This window comes from Calypte anna, chromosome Z (assembly GCF_003957555.1).
Source record: "Calypte anna isolate BGI_N300 chromosome Z, bCalAnn1_v1.p, whole genome shotgun sequence".
NCBI lineage: Eukaryota > Metazoa > Chordata > Aves > Apodiformes > Trochilidae > Calypte > Calypte anna.
In genome coordinates this window covers 72,732,803-72,751,196 of record NC_044274.1, presented here as the reverse complement: position 1 = coordinate 72,751,196, position 18,394 = coordinate 72,732,803, and the positions used below count along the sequence as shown (strand labels likewise).

The following is an 18,394-nucleotide window of genomic DNA, read 5'->3' as shown; positions in this document are numbered from 1 at the left end:
CTCAGCAAGCAGAGAGGGAGAACTGCAGAGCAATGTATTGATCAGGAGCCAGTGCTTGCACAACAGGCACAGAAATAGCCTTTAGGGGGCAGGAGAAGACTGTAAATACAGAGGGTCTTCTGCCAAGAACTAAATAAAATTTTCTTTCTCTTAATTAAGTAACAGGCCACCTAAACACAGTACATTCTTCTGCTTCTTGGCCACAGGCAGGAGGATTTTTGTCAAAAATTTTGGAGGTAGCATAAAATGTACAGACACTAAAACTGACACCATAGGTCAGTGGTAAGGATATGTCAGTAAATCAATTAAAAGAGGGATGAGGTGACATCCAAGGCCATTCAAAGCAATTGTTTTAGTTGGTTTTTAATTTTGTGTGTGTGTGTTCTTTGGGTTTTTTTTGTTTTGTTTTTGTTTTTTAAAAACATGCTAAGTTAATAATATTAATACAGTATAGCTCAAGGTAAGATACAAGTTCCCTGTCACTGAACAGAAAAATATTGTTCAAAGCATTTATCATGTGTCTGCCTAAGGGGCAATGTATCTTTTTTTAGAAAATAAGGCATCCCTCCCACTATTATCCCTAAACACCAGTTATCACAATTACAGTATAGATTCCTTTCTTAAACTAATTACCAAGCTAATTGTGTTCTTCAAAGACCATCACATTAATGTCCATAAACGCTGAACAAATTTATGTTGAAATACATGATTATATAGAGATTTACTGATCTATTTTTTTCATCATGGTAAAAATAGATCAAAACAAAAGAAAATCCTTAGTTTTGCTTGGTGACTAGGTAATCTTTATCTCCATTAATGAGTTTGGAGAATATAGTTACAATGCATATGGTGTAAAATGCAGAATAAAAACATTACCATATTGAAAAAAAAAGTGAAAATCATGGTTAATTTCACATTCAGCTGATCATGATAAGTGTGAAAACAGTATTATTTTTATTGTGACCAAAACAGCTTGGCTTAAAAATGTTTTAAAATAAATACTTCAAAATAACATTGTATATTTAAGCAGCCACTGAGAAAAACCACCACGAACTTCGTACGGACACAGAAAAGAGGATGATTCCCTTAAACCAGTTTATCCTAAATGCACTCACCCCCGTGCTGGAGTAGCAGCTTGCCAATTTCCACATGTCCATTTGACAGGGCATCATGCAAAGGAGTCACCCCGTCCACTTGACTGAGCAGGTCCACCTCTGGACAACGCTGCAGAATTTCTTGGACACACACTGTGCTGCCATGGTTACAGGCTTCATGCAAAGGCGTCCAGCCAGCAAAGTCTGAATTATAAATCAAGGGAAGTTTTTAAAACAGCAGAAGTAGTGCTGAAATGTTAATAATGTCACCCATTAGACAGCAAAACACTTCATTTCTTAGTATGGATCAGGGCTACACGAGTGGCTTCTGGTTGCAGAGAAAGAAATTCTATTGAAAAAACATCGAAAAAAATAAAATTGCATTTTGGACAGATCGACAGAAAATGTGATGTTACAACTGACTTGAGCTTAACCTTCCCTCAATGTTTGCTATTTTGTGTTGTTTAAAATAATAAAGGTAGTTTTAATAGTATAAACACAAACCTCACTATCAGACATATTAATACAGTTCTTTATCTGGCTTATTTTTTTTATTTCTCTAGAGAAAACAAATAACTTACCTCTAGCATTAATGTCTGCTCCAGAGGAAGAGAGAAGCTGAACCAAGCTCTCCACTTTGTTACTTATGCAAGCTTTATGCAGGGCTGTCTCCCCTACCATAAAAAATTAATAGATTACACTAGGCAAGCAAGATAGCAACTAAAGAAAATACTCAAAGTGCCTGGAACTAGGAGACCTGGCTATATTCCAGAAAATTCAATGAGTAAGGTTTTCTTTATCCTGTTTAAACATCTTTTAAGAAAATAAAAAAAAAAACAACCTAAACAACACACACACACACACACACACACACACACACAAAACAAACCCACAGAGCTTCTGTTCCACCAGAGATCCAGCAGTGAAATTGTGTTGCAAACGGTTTAACACACAAATTATCTCCCCTAAGTTCAAGGTTTAAAGCTTCAATCACACCATAAAAGCCCCAAGTGATCACAGAACACCAAAAATACTGGGTTTTGAAGCAATAAAACTTTAGAGTGCAGTTGCCCTCCCTTAAATTTATTCATGAACTTGTGTTAAAATGTATGGTTCTTTTTACACAGCAGTTATAGCTTAATTCAAATGAATGTTTCTGGCTAAGCGTGAGTGCCTCTACACACTCAAGTATAATTCAGAACTTCAAATCCCTTAACAGATGGTTTGCTGTTTCTCAATAGGCTGTCTGACTTGGCTACACAGGCAGGGAGTGGGAAAGAGACAGAAAAAAAAAAAAAAAATAACGAAGGGGTCCTAATAGCAAAAATAATACTAAAAAGAAAATCCTCTGGAAAATAAGATCCCAAGGCCTAGCAACATGTAAAGCTGAAGTGTGAAAAACTCAGCAGCAAGCAACTGAGAACTGCTGCTTGTGAAGACACCATTAGTTCCTGCATGATAAAAACTTCAGACCCCTTCTAAACACTGTTTTGCTTTCACTAAATGATTAGGTTTGAACAAGAGCCAGGGGAAAATCTTGATGCCAGGTGAAAGATGATGCAACAAACATCTCGGAAATGAAAAACATCTCAGGCTAAATCTCTCAGCCTCTGCTATAAGATTTACATGATGTATTTTGTTATATTAATACCTTCACTATGTAAATCTGTCAGCTCCATTCTCATTTGTTCAACAGACGACACTACTTACAACTTTGGCAGGGTGAGTATAGGAAAAAAAAGCAGCTTTGGCTTGTTGGTTTGTTTTTTTGTTTTTTTTTTTTTCTCTAGTCCTCACTCTTCTTTGTAGAAGTCAGCATGTAATAATTCACATCAATTTTACTTGCAAAAGCAATAAAGAGAAAGGGAACCAATTTTTAAAATGCATGGCCTGGCTCTGTTACTGAAGCTCCCAAAAGAGGGCAAGGTTTTTTTTGTCCTTCAGTGTTTGTGATATAATACTGTTTTTAATTTTTTGAGCAACCCCAGATTCTTTTCTGAGTTTTCTCTTCAGTGTCACATTATTATAGCCATGTTTAAATGATATAGGTAAATTTCTGATTATGGAGATGACAAAAATTAGTTCCAACAAGTTCAGGGAAAGTACAATTTAATAAATTAATGTCATAAGTAAGAACTGAATGAATGACTGTACTTCTGTTTTATTCCTTAGGTACTTGGGTTCCAGTATAGCTAAGACAAAAGCCAAATGCCTTTCATAGTCTGGGCTGAATGCCTGGAAGAAAACAGTCCATATGCTTAACACAGCTATGTAACATAGCATACTCCTCAGTCTTTGTTCACAAAATGTCTAGGACTGAAAGAGATGAAGACTGAATTATACTTTCAAATCAGAAGACGTTGATCCTACCAAGCACAGGTTGAGGTGGATTAGCAAAGTAAGGCAGGCAAGGCTGGAATGAGCTCACACAAGCTGTACACTGTATTTAATATCTGGGAGGGGGAGGGGAATGAAGAAGGCAGCTTTATTCCACCATATATACCAATTCCTCCTTTTGCACAGGCAGTGAGAAAAAAAAACATGAACCACAGGAAAATAATTCTTAGGCATAAGCCATTGTTTTAGTTCAGCACTCATCGGGACAAGATTTTTAAACCTGAAACTGTCAGTGCTGACCAGAGAAAGCCCTTAACATAAATTAGATATATAGAATACCTGCAGCATTTCTCCTGTTGAAACGTTCCTCTTTAGCCAAAGAGTAGTGATTCTCTTTGGTGCTTGAAGCCCCAACTTTTGCTTCTGTTCTACGCCTCTTTGCCAATGGAAAGCTTAAGTGTCTGAAAAGGAAGCAAAGGGAACACAACTAAAATCCTTATTATACATTTTAAGATAAGATACACATGCCTGATGCTTTTAGATGTGTTCTGCATACTTTCAGTTACATCAGTGATGTCTTACATAATTTCGATGTAATTGTAACTATTTAAGGCAGTAATATTAGATTACCACCAATTAAACCTTGTTTAAAGGTGACTCTATTAGCAGTACAGCTTCTCAATGTACACTTTATATTTAATATTAAGAAAACAAAGCTACACCAGCCCGCATATACACCAGGAGGGAAGATGGGGAGAAAGGGGGAACCCCAGCCCAGAAGTGTTACAGGTTTACAGTGGTGCTTTCTGTCAGCTGCAGTAATTTGCAGACAACAAAACAGGTCATATAAAGTTCAAGGAATGTGTCAGGTCAGAAGCTGTCCCCCAAAGCAGAATAAAACTGGTGATGTTATAGGTATTACTCACGGTAGATCAGGCAGCACTTTGACTTGGTTCTGCTTATCACCATTTAGCATCTGTAATGCCCTCTGAGACTTAGGGCATGGCCATTGCCTTATTTTCTTTTCCTTTCCTATGTGTCTCTTTCCTGTCTCAGGCATCCCCACCTCTCGCAGAGCAGGCAAATAGGAACAAACCTGTTGGAAAAAGTAACATTTTCAATGACTTTCTACTCAGTAAATTAAAATGCAGCCATTTTCTTCTGTTGCTCTTCATGAAGAGCAGTCACTCATCCACAGATTGCTGTATCCAAGTTTTCAAAAATACAATCCCTAAACAACTGCATATATAGATTGTCTAAAGTTGTGTTCTGCATAAATTGTTATGTTTTTATATTCAGTCTTTATGCTTGGACTCAGAGGAGAGTAGGTTGTGTCTGAGCCAGAAAATGGGAAATTGTAGTCCTTTATCTTAGCTTTTCCATATCTGGGAAATTTTTTAACCTGTTTAATCTGGAAATAAGACTGAAGTAAAGCTAATTGGTGCTCAGGTAGCTAATGAAGTTATTTACAAGATACTTGCTTCCAATCCAAGGAGCAAAACCCAGGTAGCGCTTTGGTAAAGAAATACTCCTTCAGTTCTTTTAAGGTGAGAGGCTGGATTAAGCCTGTGAGTATTGTGAAGGTAATAAACAAGTTATTTCTTCAGTGCTGTCTCATTATTAGCAGAGCTTTACACTCTGTATATGTTGGCCTCTTCCCAGTAATAAGAAACTTACAACCAACCTACACTGCTCATTTTAAAAAGTCATTAAAGTTTGTGCAGCTTGGCAAAAGCACAGGAAGAAGTTAAGTGAGAGGACTCATTCAGTGATTACACAATTACAGTCTCTGAAGAAATACATAAAAAAAGGCTTTCAGTACCTAGCAGATCACTGTATACCCTGCAGTGGGTGAGGAACACCTTACCTGCTGTATGTTTATTGCCAGAAAACCCATAGAAAATCCTAGCTGGTGAGATACTGTGGGAGAAGTGCTCACAAAATTGGATGAGAGTTAATATTTATTATATGGAATGAGAACAGAGACACAGCAATGCTAAGGGAAGTCACATAAGGGACATGAACTTGTTTCAAGCACTACAAAAATTTACATTTAAGTAGCTGCAGAGAGTGATCAGTAGTCATGGCAATACTAAAAATAGCAGTTGCTGCATATGTGTTGGCAACATACATTAAATATTAGATATATGGTTGGTTTATTTTAAAAATTCTGACAGTCTTTTGTTCCAGCTCTGTTTAAACATGATGCATTAATAAACAATGATCTCTGCTCACAATGAACTCCTGTAAAACTCAGGAAAACTTGTGTGGAAAATGTAGAAAGGTGCAGATTTGTTTTGCCTTGACTCTTACCTGTGGAGCTGTAGGACATACAGGGTGAGTTACAGATTCCATATTCTGTTTAGTTGCTGGTATTATGATTACTGAAATGAGGCTCTGAGCCAGGGCATGTCATTACTGCCTGATCTCCCTGACTTGCCCATGTCCTGCCAGCAGTCAAGGTTTTGAGAATGTTTTTCACAGCTTTCATCATCTATTTCCTCACCAGCTACCACAAATTGTGATTTCAAGGCAGGAAAAGGTTTGCAAGTTCATAGTTTTTAATAGGAAAAATTCACAGGACTATGCTATAGTTCAAAATTATAAAAGCTTGCATGTAAGAGATGCTTGGGCTCAGCAGAAGTAGACCTAGAATAGACTGTCACCTCTTCACAAACCCTGAAGGAAAAGATAACCCAGGAAAATCACAGTATATTTGGCCATTTTCCTTAATTACAAATGTAACAAGGCAATAAAGTATTTGCATCATACTGAAGTGTGACAGCTTCTTAAGAAGAATTACTTACTATTTTCTGAAGAGAAAGAGGTTCCACAGAAAAAGTTATGTTCCTCTGTAAACACATTTTTTTTAAAACTGCTTCTGCAATATACATTTGAAGCCAGAGGGATGGTATGGAACAGATAAATATTTTTAATTCGCTTATTGAAAAATCTGAATAAAAGCAAAGGGGTAAAAAAAAAAGCCTTAAAATGAGAATACACAAACCTATACAACTAAGTTATAGATAAGATAGTTCCTTCATATTTTTTTTCCTGCTGTTTCAGATCTAGGAGCTATTTTCCATGACAATTACTAAAAATACTCATATTTAAGGATATCTATCATTTGATATAAAATGAGCTTCTAAGAGAACAGTCAACAGATTTTAAAAGGCAAAGCACCAATTCTAATGTGAAACGTTTTGAAAACAATCCTCTAAATACAATTTTATAAAAGTTACACCTTGATTTTGAGAATTAAATTATTCATTCAGGAAGCTATGCAAGTGATCACCTTTAAAATCTGTGAGTTACACAATGCAGACACAATTCAGATAAAATGCAGATCACATGAACAAAGAAATTTGCAAGTAATGTAGTGACCTATAAATTCTACACTGAAAGTGAACATAAGCAAATTTCAACCCCATTCACATATACCAAACAGTACATACTGTTCTTTTGGCATTTTTTTTTTTAAAGCAACCAAAAAACTAGGCAGCAGTAGTAGAATATATATATACACATATATATATATGTATGTGTCTCAATAAATATCAGGCATGCATGTGGCATGTCCTTTTTTGGCAAAGGGAGACAGAATGACTGATGTTTCTTTGGGTGATATTTGTATTTTGAGTCTAGCAAAATAATTTTGTCAAAATAAGTAACTGAAACAGGTGGAAGCCAAGGTCTGTCACATGGAAGACTTTCCTATATTGAGGGAATATATTCTGCTAGGAAGTGCTCATATGCTAACTGATCTGTAGTTTCAGTTAAAACAGAAACACAGGTTTTGAGAACACAGATGTTTCTACATTAAAAATGACTGAATTTAGGTGAACATTGCAACAATTTTTTGGGCTCTATCTACTGTGGACTGACCTGAGCAGAAGTGATCATCAACAGGTCAAAGAATCTTTACTCTTTATAACCAGACTTAACCTCACCTCCATCCCTGGAAAATTAATGGAGAGGCTCACTCTGGAGGTCCTCTCTAAGCACATGGAACACAAGAAGGTTTCCAGGAGTGGTCAGCAGGGATTACCAGAGGGAAATGATGTTTGACTCATGTGATAGCCTCCTGGTGATGTTGTGACTAAATGGGTGGATGCAGGGAGAGCACTGGATGCAGTCTACCCTCACCTTAGCAAGGCATTTGACACAGTCTCCCACAGCATCCTTGTGAGCAAGCTGGGGAAATGTGGGATAGAAGAAGGGACAGTGAGATGGATTAAGAACATGAAGCCAGCAGTGTGCCCAAGTGGCCAGGAAGGCCAATGGCATCCTGGCCTGGCTCAGGAACAGCGTGGCCAGCAGGTCCAGGGAAGGGATTCTGCCCCTGTGCTCAGCTCTGGGGAGGCCACAGCTTGAGTCCTGTGTCCAGTTCTGGGCCCCTCAGGAAGTTCAGGAAGGAGATTGAGGTGCTGGAGCAGGTCCAGAGAAGAGCAAGGAGGCTATGAAGGGATCCAGCAGAATTGCTGTGAGGAAGGGCTGAGGGAGCTGGGGGTGTTGAGGCTGGAGAAGAGGAGGCTCAGGGGAGACCTCATCACTCTCTCCAACTCCCTGAAAGGAGGTTGGAGCCAGGGGGGGGGTTGGGCTCTTTTCCCAGGCAACTCTCAGCAAGACAAGAGGGCACAAAGGGTCTCAAGTTGTGCCAGGGGGGGTTTAGGTTGGAGATGAGAAAGAATTTATTTCTGGAGAGGGTGATCAGGCATTGGAATGGGCTGCTCAGGGAAGTAGTGGATTCTCCGTGTCTGGAGATCTTTCCAAAGAGCCTGGATGTGGCACTGAGTGCCATGGGCTGGGAACCACGGGGGGAGCGGATCAAGGGTTGGACTTGATGATCTCTGAGGTCCCTTCCAACCCAGCCCACTCTATGATTCTGTGATTCTAAGAACTGGATATAAAACAGAGCCCAAAGAGCGGTGATCAATGGTGCAGAGTCCAGATGGAGACTGGGAGCTGTGGGATCCAGTGGTGGGTCCAGTCCTGTTCAACATCTTTACCAGTGACCTGGATGAAGGGACAGAGTGTCTGCTTAGCAAGTTTGCTGCTGAGACAAAGCTGGGAGCAGTGTCTGACACCCCAGGAGGCTGAGCTGCCATCCAGAGGGACCTGGACAGGCTGGAGAGTTGGGCAGGGAGAAATTTCATGAACTACAAGAAGGGCAACAAGTGGAGAGAGAGTCTGAGATCTGGGAAAGAACAACCCCAGGTACCAGGACAGGCTGGGGACTGTGCTGTGGGAGAGCAGCAGAGGGCAAAGGGCCCTGGGGGTGCTGGTGGATGGAAGGATGCCCGTGAGCCAACACTGTGTCCTGGTGGCCAAGAAGCCCAATGGCACCTGGGGAGCATTAGGAGGGGGTGGTCAGGAGGTCCAGAGAGGTTCTGCTCCCCCTCTGCTCTGCCTTGGGGAGGCCACATCTGGAATATTGTGTCCAGTTCTGGGCCTTCCAGTTCCAGAAGGACAGGGAATTAATTGCTGGAGAGAATCCAGAGCAGAGTGACCAAGAGGATGGAGTGGAACATCTCCTGGTGAGGAGAGGCTGAGGAGCTGGGGCTCTGCAGCTTGGAGAGGAGGAGAATGAGGGGGGAGCTCAGCAATGGTGATAAATACACAAAGGGAGAGAGCCAGGAGGATGGAGCCAGGATGTGGAGTGACAGGACAAGAGGCAGTGAGTGCAAGCTGGAGCACAGGAGCTTCTGCAGAAATGTAAGGAAAAGATTTTACACTGTGAGGGTGAGGGAGCCCTGCCCCAGGCTGCCCAGGGAGGTTGTGGACTCTCCTTCCCTGGAGACATTCAAAACCCACCTGGATGTGTTCTGTATGACTGCCCTGGGGGGATCCTGATCTGTCAGCAGGGTTGGATGCAATGATCTTTCAGGGTTCCTTCCAAGCTCTGACATTCTGTGATTTTCTGTGACTATAAATATTCTTGTGAATGCTCTCAGTGAAGGAGAGCATTGGAAGTGTAACTGCTCACTTGTCAACAAGAAAGAAAGACTTAAAGAAATATATATCTAAGTTTCTTCCTATTATGTGAAAACTATGCCAGAGGTGGCAATTGTAGCACAAGCTAAAAGCTCTGTTGACTTAAATGCTATTAAGTTCTTACTGATTGGGCTTCTAAAATCCAAGGTAGGTTATAAAGGTTCTGATAATTTGCTTTGTGTAAGACTGGAACGGAACTATTTGACTAGAGAATAAGATTTTAAGGTTATTTAAGGTCTCTCCAGGTAGAGAAAGGCAGCAACACTTTAAATGAAACCCACATCTACACCTGTGTCTAGAAGAAATGATGACTGAACCAAAGATATCCATACATATAGAAGAGATGAGTTACAGTTTTCCCACCATTTCCTAACTGGAAGAGAGGTGGGGGGAAAAGCTTTGGTGGGAATTAAGGTTCCAAATGAAATTAAAAACATTTAGTAGTTTTGCTGAGGTATTTTTTTTTTTAAATTTTTGAGTTCCTTGTCCCCTGGTCATTTAACAGGACAGATACCTCAACTGAGATTCCATGTTAAATAGTAACAGTTCATTTGAATTGTGACATTTCCCTATATCTAGTTCCTCTTTGATGAAGAGGAACAATACAGATTCATGGGACTACTTGGTATCTTCTCCCAGTCCCCAGATAAACTGCACTTAAGTCTAAGGAATGATTTGGAATGAGACGTTGAATGTTTCATTTTCAGTCTTAATGGGTCAAAACCTTCAGTGCACCTGAGAACTGGCCTGAGCTAAGAAGTCTCCAACTGCCCCTCAGAAGTTATGGTATGCATAAAGCTCTACCTCGACTGACAAGAGAGCTCCAAATACTTTCTTTTTCACACTTGATTTTGCATTAACATCTACTAAGATTTACTGAGAGGGATTTTAAGAGGATAGCATGTTCTGTTTGGTCTTCACCTGGGACTGACACACAAAATAAACCAGAGTTCCCTGCATACCTACACATCACATCAGATGATGGCACAGCTGAAAAATAAAGTAAAATATAACTTGACTGTAAACCAAGGATATTAATTAGGACTTCAGTATATCTAGTTACAAGGTGTTAAGAGGCCTCTCAAACACTCACCATCACATGAAATGGCAATATAATGTGCCAAATCATCACCTATTTGATGAAGCACATTTCTGTCCATGAGCAAACTTGAGATGATCCAATATTCCACCACTGTTCCAAGAATCCCATTTAACAGGCCAACTATTTCATGTCTGAAAGCCTAAATGAAAGCAAAGAAAAACAAGAAAACTGTAACATAGCATCTACAGACCTTCAGTGTATAAGAAAGTGCTGATAAGGTACTAGTTATACACTAGAAATTTCTCTAGGTGAAAGCTCACTGTTGCCACATCATTTCTCCACTGTCAGTGCTTTTGTTGCTCAAAAGCTAACTGGCAGCTTGGTCAAAAATATTAATGTGCCACTGATGCCATTTCAGTTAAGATTTGTCATTGGAGAAATAAGAGTCACTCAAAAACATACTGTCTAAAGCAACATGCAAAATGGGATCAAAAGCTTACAAAGTGTGACTTCTTAAATGAGGTTTTGTTTAATTGTAAGCATATCTGCAATTATGCTAGTTAACCTTATGTTTAATTTGACAATTTAATTTAATTTGATAATTACAGAGACCTTACTCTCCTTGATTTATTAGGATTTTCTCTTCCTACAGATTTTGTTGTGACATTATAACTCTTCTAAACCATGTACACCTGTGTCAGAAGGGAAGAGGATGCAAGGATGCAAGGTGTTAGTTTCCAGCACAGAAAAACCCGTTGTCAGCCAGCTTGTGGGATCAGGAAACTTTCTGCTGCTACCAAAAATTCCAAAGTGACCATAAGCTAAAAGTTTAGAAAGAACACTTGGGTATTACCCTTACCTTTTTCTCCCCTGAACCCGCATTAAAATAGTCATGGGTAGATAAAAAAAGTCAAACTGTACTTTTTTTTTCAGGAGGCATCAAGACAATATGCAGCACTTTGACATGCTATCTAGAAAATACAATGAGTATTTTTTTCACCCATTTGAGTACTCACTTTATCAGTATTGGTAGAGTAAGGCAGTGCTGCTAGTGTCTGAGTTAGTCTGAGAGATGTCAAGTCAGATCTGTCTACTCAGTATCTTCCTGTGCAATGTAGAAATACTTGAAGCAACAATTCTTAAATAAAAGTTATTCCTCTGACTATGGAAGATTTAGTATTTGTATGTCGGTTTTGAGTGAGCAAATTAGAGTATGTGCATCACAGTGGGGACATGTGAAACTCATTTGCCCAAAGACACTAACCCAAGTCTAGCAGACAATCACTGCTGTTACACTGAAACACCAGCTGAGTGAAAAAGGAGTACTTCAAAACAGGTATTTTTGTATAAGAGAGAAATCGAACTGAATATGTGCTTACTAATTTTTCAGCTTGAGGTTTTAAAGAATTACTTAAAGGAGTCAAAACTTTTCTGTCTCTTGTTGCACTTGCACACCAGACTCAACCTTTTGTCTGATACTCCTTTGAGAACAAAACATGCTCAAGGTTGGTTTAAAATAATTTAATAGAATTCCCTCAGGAGCTGCAAAGCACCAGAGACTGGAACACTTTGAGATTCATCAATAAATCAGACATATATAAAAGCTAGAGAGACTGTGGCACAGATGAGATTTGTTATAAAAAGATTATTTAGTAATTTGGCAAAAACCTTCCTACTCTCCCTACAGTTAACAGACTTCTGAGTTATTCAAAAGAAAAGGAATAAGCACAAATACAGAATACATTGTGGGGGAGGCAGTATCAATCTCTAACACTGAAGGCTTTTAAGAACTGGCCAGCAGAATTTGTTAGGAATTTGGTATTTGAGATTTCTTCCTGCCCTCTTTCCTCTTTCTCTGTTAGGATCTACTCAATTTGGTTTGCCCCATGCTTCAGAATGTCATAAAACTTTACTGTAGATGAACTGGGGCATTTCATAATAAAAAAACCTGAAAGAACCGGTATGGCATGCCAACAACATGAAAGAAAATCTCAAAATAAAATTAAAATATTGTAAAAGCCACATTTCTCCCTATCTTCTAAGGATTCAGGAATAGAAACTGAAGATGTAATTTAAAATATCTGAAATGCATTTAAATTTCCTTTAAGTATGCATATGTCTTTTCTCATTGGACCCCAAAGCAAAATACTGGGCGAATAATTTAATTCCATCAATATTCTTTGCAGGAAATAAATTGCACAAATGCAGCAAATAAGCACAATTTTAACAGAGGTAAGTGACAGGATCAAGGACATATAGATTTAATCTGAGGTAGACAGAGATGCAAAGGACAAGAATTTACATACTACTTCTCATTTCTAACTCACCAGCTTCTATTACTTCATGTATGAAATGTGTGCAAGGAAATGGGTGGGGAGCCAAAGCTGACCTTGAGGCAGAAAAATTAAAATAATGACTGTTAATACTGCAAGCATTAATAATGCTTCACTGTCAGATATATAGCTGCATATTAAATGTGACTGATACACTAGTTGTATCAGTGTTTGCTCAGCCAAGCACCTCTCCACACTGACAAAAGACACACCAGATACTGCCAACTGGTGTAGTCTTGGTTGACATTTTGGTAAAACAATGGTAGTACCAACCAAGAGCTTCTGCTTAATATTTTGAGAAAAATTGTTCAATGGTATAAATGAGGGTGAGCTGCTCTAATGTACTGAATGTATCACCTTTTCTAGAAATATTTTAATCATAACATCTTAAAAATCTTTTCAGTTTTCACCTCAGAACAGTACATACTCATGAAAATACGTGCAGCATTAAGAATTAAAAAGGAGCAAGCACTCCCATGACACATGGGAATTGCTACCATGTATGACAGAGCCAAGACCTTTTCTTTTTCCCCCTCTGCCCCACCAGCAGGTGAGCTGGGTGTGTGTAAGAGGATGGGAGGTGGCACAGATGGGATATTTCATGCCTGCTTTCCAGGAAGCAGCTGGACATCTGCATGCTGATGGGAATTAGTGAATTATCTCCTTATCTTGCTGTGCTTGCACGCACAGCTTCACTTGACTTATTAAGCTGGTTTTATCTCAAATGCTGAGTTTTTTAGGGTTTGCCCTTCCAGTTGTCTCCCTCATCCCACTGCAGGGTGGGTGAGTGAGTGGCTGGCTTGGGACTTACCTGCCAGCTATGGTCAACCCACTGCACCACACACAGCAGATTCAATAGGATCCTGTTCAACCTTTTTTTTTTTTTTTTTGAAAAAAACTCTTCCTTGCTCTTATTGTTGAGACTCAAAGCTGTCTCACCAAGAAAAGCACTGAAGTGGGAAGAGGGTGTTGACTGTGTTAGCATCCAAAGGTCACACCAGTGCAACTGATGTCTGCCAGCTTAGCAAATGCAATTCCTACATTGCTGTTCCATTTAATGCTTTGCCAAGGCAAGTGCTGCAGTGACAGAAGTTTCAGAGAGTGTTTCAGTACACATAAAAGTTCTCCATAGGAAAGCTTTCAAGCCTCAATGAAATTCATTTTAACTGCTTTACTACAAGTTAGAGAGATGTTCTTAAGAGTTACTTTTCATGTGGTGTAAATGGTCTTAGGGTTGTACAGTATTCCAGAAGGTCTGTAACATACTTCCAAGCAAGCTACTGGAAGTGGTTGATAGACCAGAAAGACATCTAGTTCTACAAGTTTACACCATACAAGCTTATACCACGTAATGATACCTAAAACGTGGAAGAAAACCAATTAGAAATATGCACAATCATGCAACTAAAAAAACTGAATTAATGCCTTTTTCACTCCTTCATCAGGCTATGTCAGACAGCTTTTTTTTTAAGGAAAACAAAAACACAAGTAGCATTAGGGATGAAAAACAAACTTTTGACACCACTTGTGACATTGTGAAAAGCCATGCCATAGCTCAATGCTGCTCAAAATGTTATGAGCAATAGACATGCTCCCTTCTAAATTTGAAAAATAAATTAACAAGCTTTGTTTCAAGGCACCTTGGGCAGAAGTTTCTGCATCAGATCTACTAGAATAATACAATAGATAATAAATCTCATTTCTATTAAAAACTGTATTCAAAACTGATTTGAAGATCCCAAGTTATGGAAAAACTTCTATGTTCTTTGACATTTTTAAGTACAAGGATAGTTTATCAGTTTAATTCCACCACCTTGTCCCAGAAGATTAACGCAGTGATGAGCAAGGGCATGCAATTTCCTGTCACTAATTTCATTCCAGTACTTTCATGATAAAGTAAATCCTCTCTAACACTAGAAAGGAAATGCACTCCTATTTGTACGTTAAGTCTTTATAGCCTGTCAGTCTTTATTTTTCTTTTTTTTTCTGATGTATTTTATGATAGGCCTGGAAAGTGAAATAACTTCATAGTTGTGTAAGCCAAGTAAAGCAGTAAGTCCATCAGAATGTCAGCATGGATTTCCTCACTTAGAATAACTACTTCAGGATTGCTCTTTTTACACACACACACACAGACACAGATGTGTAACATGATTTTCAAAAGACTTAGCAGCAGAAGAGAGAAAACACACATAATTACACAGAATTTCAGTTTATCACAATGGGCATTCTCTTCCCATAAGCTAAGATCTTGTGTGAGCTGGGAAACACAGTCAAGCCTTTGCACTGTGCTATAAAAAATTTAACTTCTGTGCTCATGCAGGCAGCCCTTCTATTTAAGTTGCTGAATGGCCTTACATGTGTCCTGGCAATGTGCTGCTGCTTAAGCAACCAGCTTATTAAAAAACAAAACTACTAACAATGGCTCAAATCCTTAAACTGAAGGCTGGAAGGAAAATTTTACACCCCACGTGCTGTTATTTGATGACATGGAAATGCTGTGGTTTTATTTATACACGTCAAAAATAATTAAATAAGAAGAATAAAAGGAAACACAACTCTGTCTGCATGGGTGGGGATGATCTGCTTTGGCTTTCTGAATGACCTTTTCAAATAATGTTGTGGAATTTTAAATGAAGTCTCTGAACATGTGAAAAAAATCTCTGCATCAAGTTTTAGTGCAACAAAATTGAGAATACAGGAAGGGATAGGGAGAAGTTTTGAGTGTAAGAATATGTTTAAAATTTATTTTTTCCAGAAAAGAGAAAGAAATTAAATATATAAATGTGAAGTCAAAGAATAAAGCAAAGCTAAAGAATAAGGCTGTAAAAAAGAACACACAGCACTACAGATACTATGAGGCAACAATATGCCTCAGCTGCTTTTTAAAGATAGAATTTAGATCTGCAGGGATGCTGTACATTGCAGTGCATAAGATCAAAGTGGGGAAGCAATAGGCATCTGGGTTTTGTGTGAAAGTACAATTTATATACATGTATATAAAGAAAATAGAATGTAAACAAGGGGTAGATCTCTACATTTTATGTTATGTTTTATTCTCTCTTTCAAGTTTATTTTTCATATCTGTAATACACTTTATCTGACACAAGTGATTATTCTGCTTATGCAAAGGATGGTTGAAAAAAGGCCTGGCTTACAGTGCTGAACTTGTCAAAAGAAGGCATAGCAGGAAAAAACCCAAAGTGGTGCCTACACTTAAACTGCAGATTCAACACCAGGAAACATATGAAAGCTGTCTCATTTTCCAAAGAAACCGAATGGCCACTGAAACCAACTGAATGCAAGCTTGGTGCTGAGTACCTTTGAAAAGGTAGGTTGTTTAAATATAAATATGGGTATAGAAGCCTTATTTTAGGCACTTTTTTAATATCTTGACCAAGGATAAAAGGCAGCACTGTTTCAGAATGTCTTGCTTTGATAGCCCTCAAAAAAGGTAGGAGGTCTGGCTAGGTAAGATGAGTGAAGCTCTCATTATGTTTAATCTTTCTGCTTTCTTAACATAATGAAGAACTACCAGGTATTATGTTGAAAGTGCTTTTTTCTCTGGAATACTTGCTTTTCTATTGTTGTTCTGTTATTGTATTGAAAAAGTGAATGAAGTACCTATTTATTCTGTGCTTTCACAGCCATTTAAAAGAGAATGCAGAGACAGCAGTAAGTTTGTATTTTATGTGAGAATCTAGAAGTCAAAGATGTTTCACAAGGCCTCTAGCTCCTGAAAAGAAAGAGGTGGTTTAGAGGACACTAAGAATCTTTCAGGTCAATGTCCTGCTGGTCAGCAGGTCACAGAACAGCAATTAAGTTGCCTTCAATTTCAATTTTCTGAAAAGACCTAGGGAAGGCACTAAATGAAACTAAAGGACTTGGGAAGAAAACTAGGGCATTTATTAAAATAAAACAACGCATATCTGTAGAAAACGGCAAAAAAACTGTTAGTTTTGTTAGCATTCTCCTTCCAACATTTCCTGAATATAATCACTGTAAAATAAGATAATCACCTCTTCTGTTACACCTTATTGTTTGAGAGGATGTGTTAAGCTGGTGTCCCTAATGACTACAGTAATACCTGCTGGTAAGGGCATGTGAACATCTGATTGTAGCCAACAAGCCACTCATGACTCGTTTCTTCTCTACAGATCAATATGAGAATCTTATGGATCAATTCATTGCCTTTTGTGGAGCAAAACCCAGCATGCTTCACAACAAAAGGCAGCTATAACAAGCAGCTGTGATACTTACATAAAATTCCTCACAAAGGAATGAACAAAGGAATGACTTTTTTAAAAAAAAAAAAAAAAAAAGTCAGTCTTCATTATTTTAAAATATAAAATTCATACTCACATCGTTTTTTCTGTTCAGTTCCCTATGGGAAAGTATGACCCAATCTGCTAGAATATTTATGTGTTTGGTAAAAAGCAGTGAGGTTTCACTTCCTAGCCAAAAGGTCTTCAGAAGAACTGTCTGTGGCATGACTTGCTGATGCTGTGAATTGGTCCCTTCAACCAAACTGTGAAAAAAAAGAAAGTGAAAAAAAGCTAAATCTTTATGCCACTTTGATTACTATAGTTACCAGACAGAAACCTTGTCTTCTGTCAAAACACACAAAGGTTTGGTAATTTTTAAGTATGGAAATATCAGACACAATTTCTGATGAATAGTAAGTGAAATAATGATGACTATTAAAAGTCAGACTGAAGGAATTTTAATATTGTGTTAATATTACATAAAGTAAAGCCTGCCTTCATGATGTAAAGGCAGAAAAAACCCAACTTTTTTGTACTTTATAAATGAAGATAATTGTTTCCCTAGCAAAAAGAAAATGGGAAATTTAATTTAAAAAAAAAACTAAGTTAAAAATGCTATTTGTCCACCTTAAGAGGATGAATATTGAAGCATCACAAAGCTAAAATACAGAATCAGATGCTTAGTGAAACTTGTAACAAAGTGAAATAAAGGGTTGCAAAAAGTTAGAAGCCATGAAACATGATTAGAAAAAAAAAATTAACAAATTACAACAAACTAAGGATTGAGAAATGTAAAAGGAGATGCTGAACTGCATCTGTGTAGAACTTTATCTTACCAGGGACACACAAAAATCAGGATATAATCTTCTAAAGATAGAAATGCATGTGACACTGTGAAAAAGTAGTGAGAAAGTATCACCCTATAGAACCCACCTTTTTGTCAGAAATTCTACTTCAGCCTTTACTAAATCCAAGAAAAACTTCAATAGTGTTTTATGAATGATCTTCTGTTCATCTTCTCTCCCCGAGACTGCATGACAAGTGGCTTTGCAATAAAGGCAAGATCTGAAAAAAAAATCCAGCAGAAAATCCATTTGTATGATGGAAAAATCATATTGATAAAAAGTCAGCTTCAACTTTTGACAATTTTGATAGGCAAATACTTTGCTGCACAGGAACATTGCTAATTTTAAACCCCAACTTCCTGGATTTCAAGCTGTATTTTCATAAAAATCCTAACAAAACCAAAACAACACGTTTCTGACTGGGGCTTTGTGGTGTATGAAAAGATTTTGTATTATAATGTAAACTAAATAATTTAACCATATT

At 38.1% G+C, this 18,394-nt stretch overlaps 1 protein-coding gene across 1 annotated transcript in view; it reads right to left on the bottom strand.

The window, feature by feature from the left end:
* Positions 1–18,394, bottom strand: part of SLF1 (SMC5-SMC6 complex localization factor 1) — a 38,622-nt gene that overhangs the window by 2,267 nt on the left and 17,961 nt on the right. Inside the window, exons 10-17 of the mRNA XM_030467634.1 lie at positions 17,999–18,130; positions 17,163–17,328; positions 10,519–10,666; positions 6,239–6,384; positions 4,358–4,527; positions 3,771–3,892; positions 1,676–1,768; positions 1,116–1,298 (exon numbers count right to left, since the gene is read on the bottom strand). Coding sequence (XP_030323494.1) covers positions 1,116–1,298; positions 1,676–1,768; positions 3,771–3,892; positions 4,358–4,527; positions 6,239–6,384; positions 10,519–10,666; positions 17,163–17,328; positions 17,999–18,130 — 1,160 coding nt within the window. The remainder of the gene's footprint in view (positions 1–1,115; positions 1,299–1,675; positions 1,769–3,770; positions 3,893–4,357; positions 4,528–6,238; positions 6,385–10,518; positions 10,667–17,162; positions 17,329–17,998; positions 18,131–18,394) is intronic.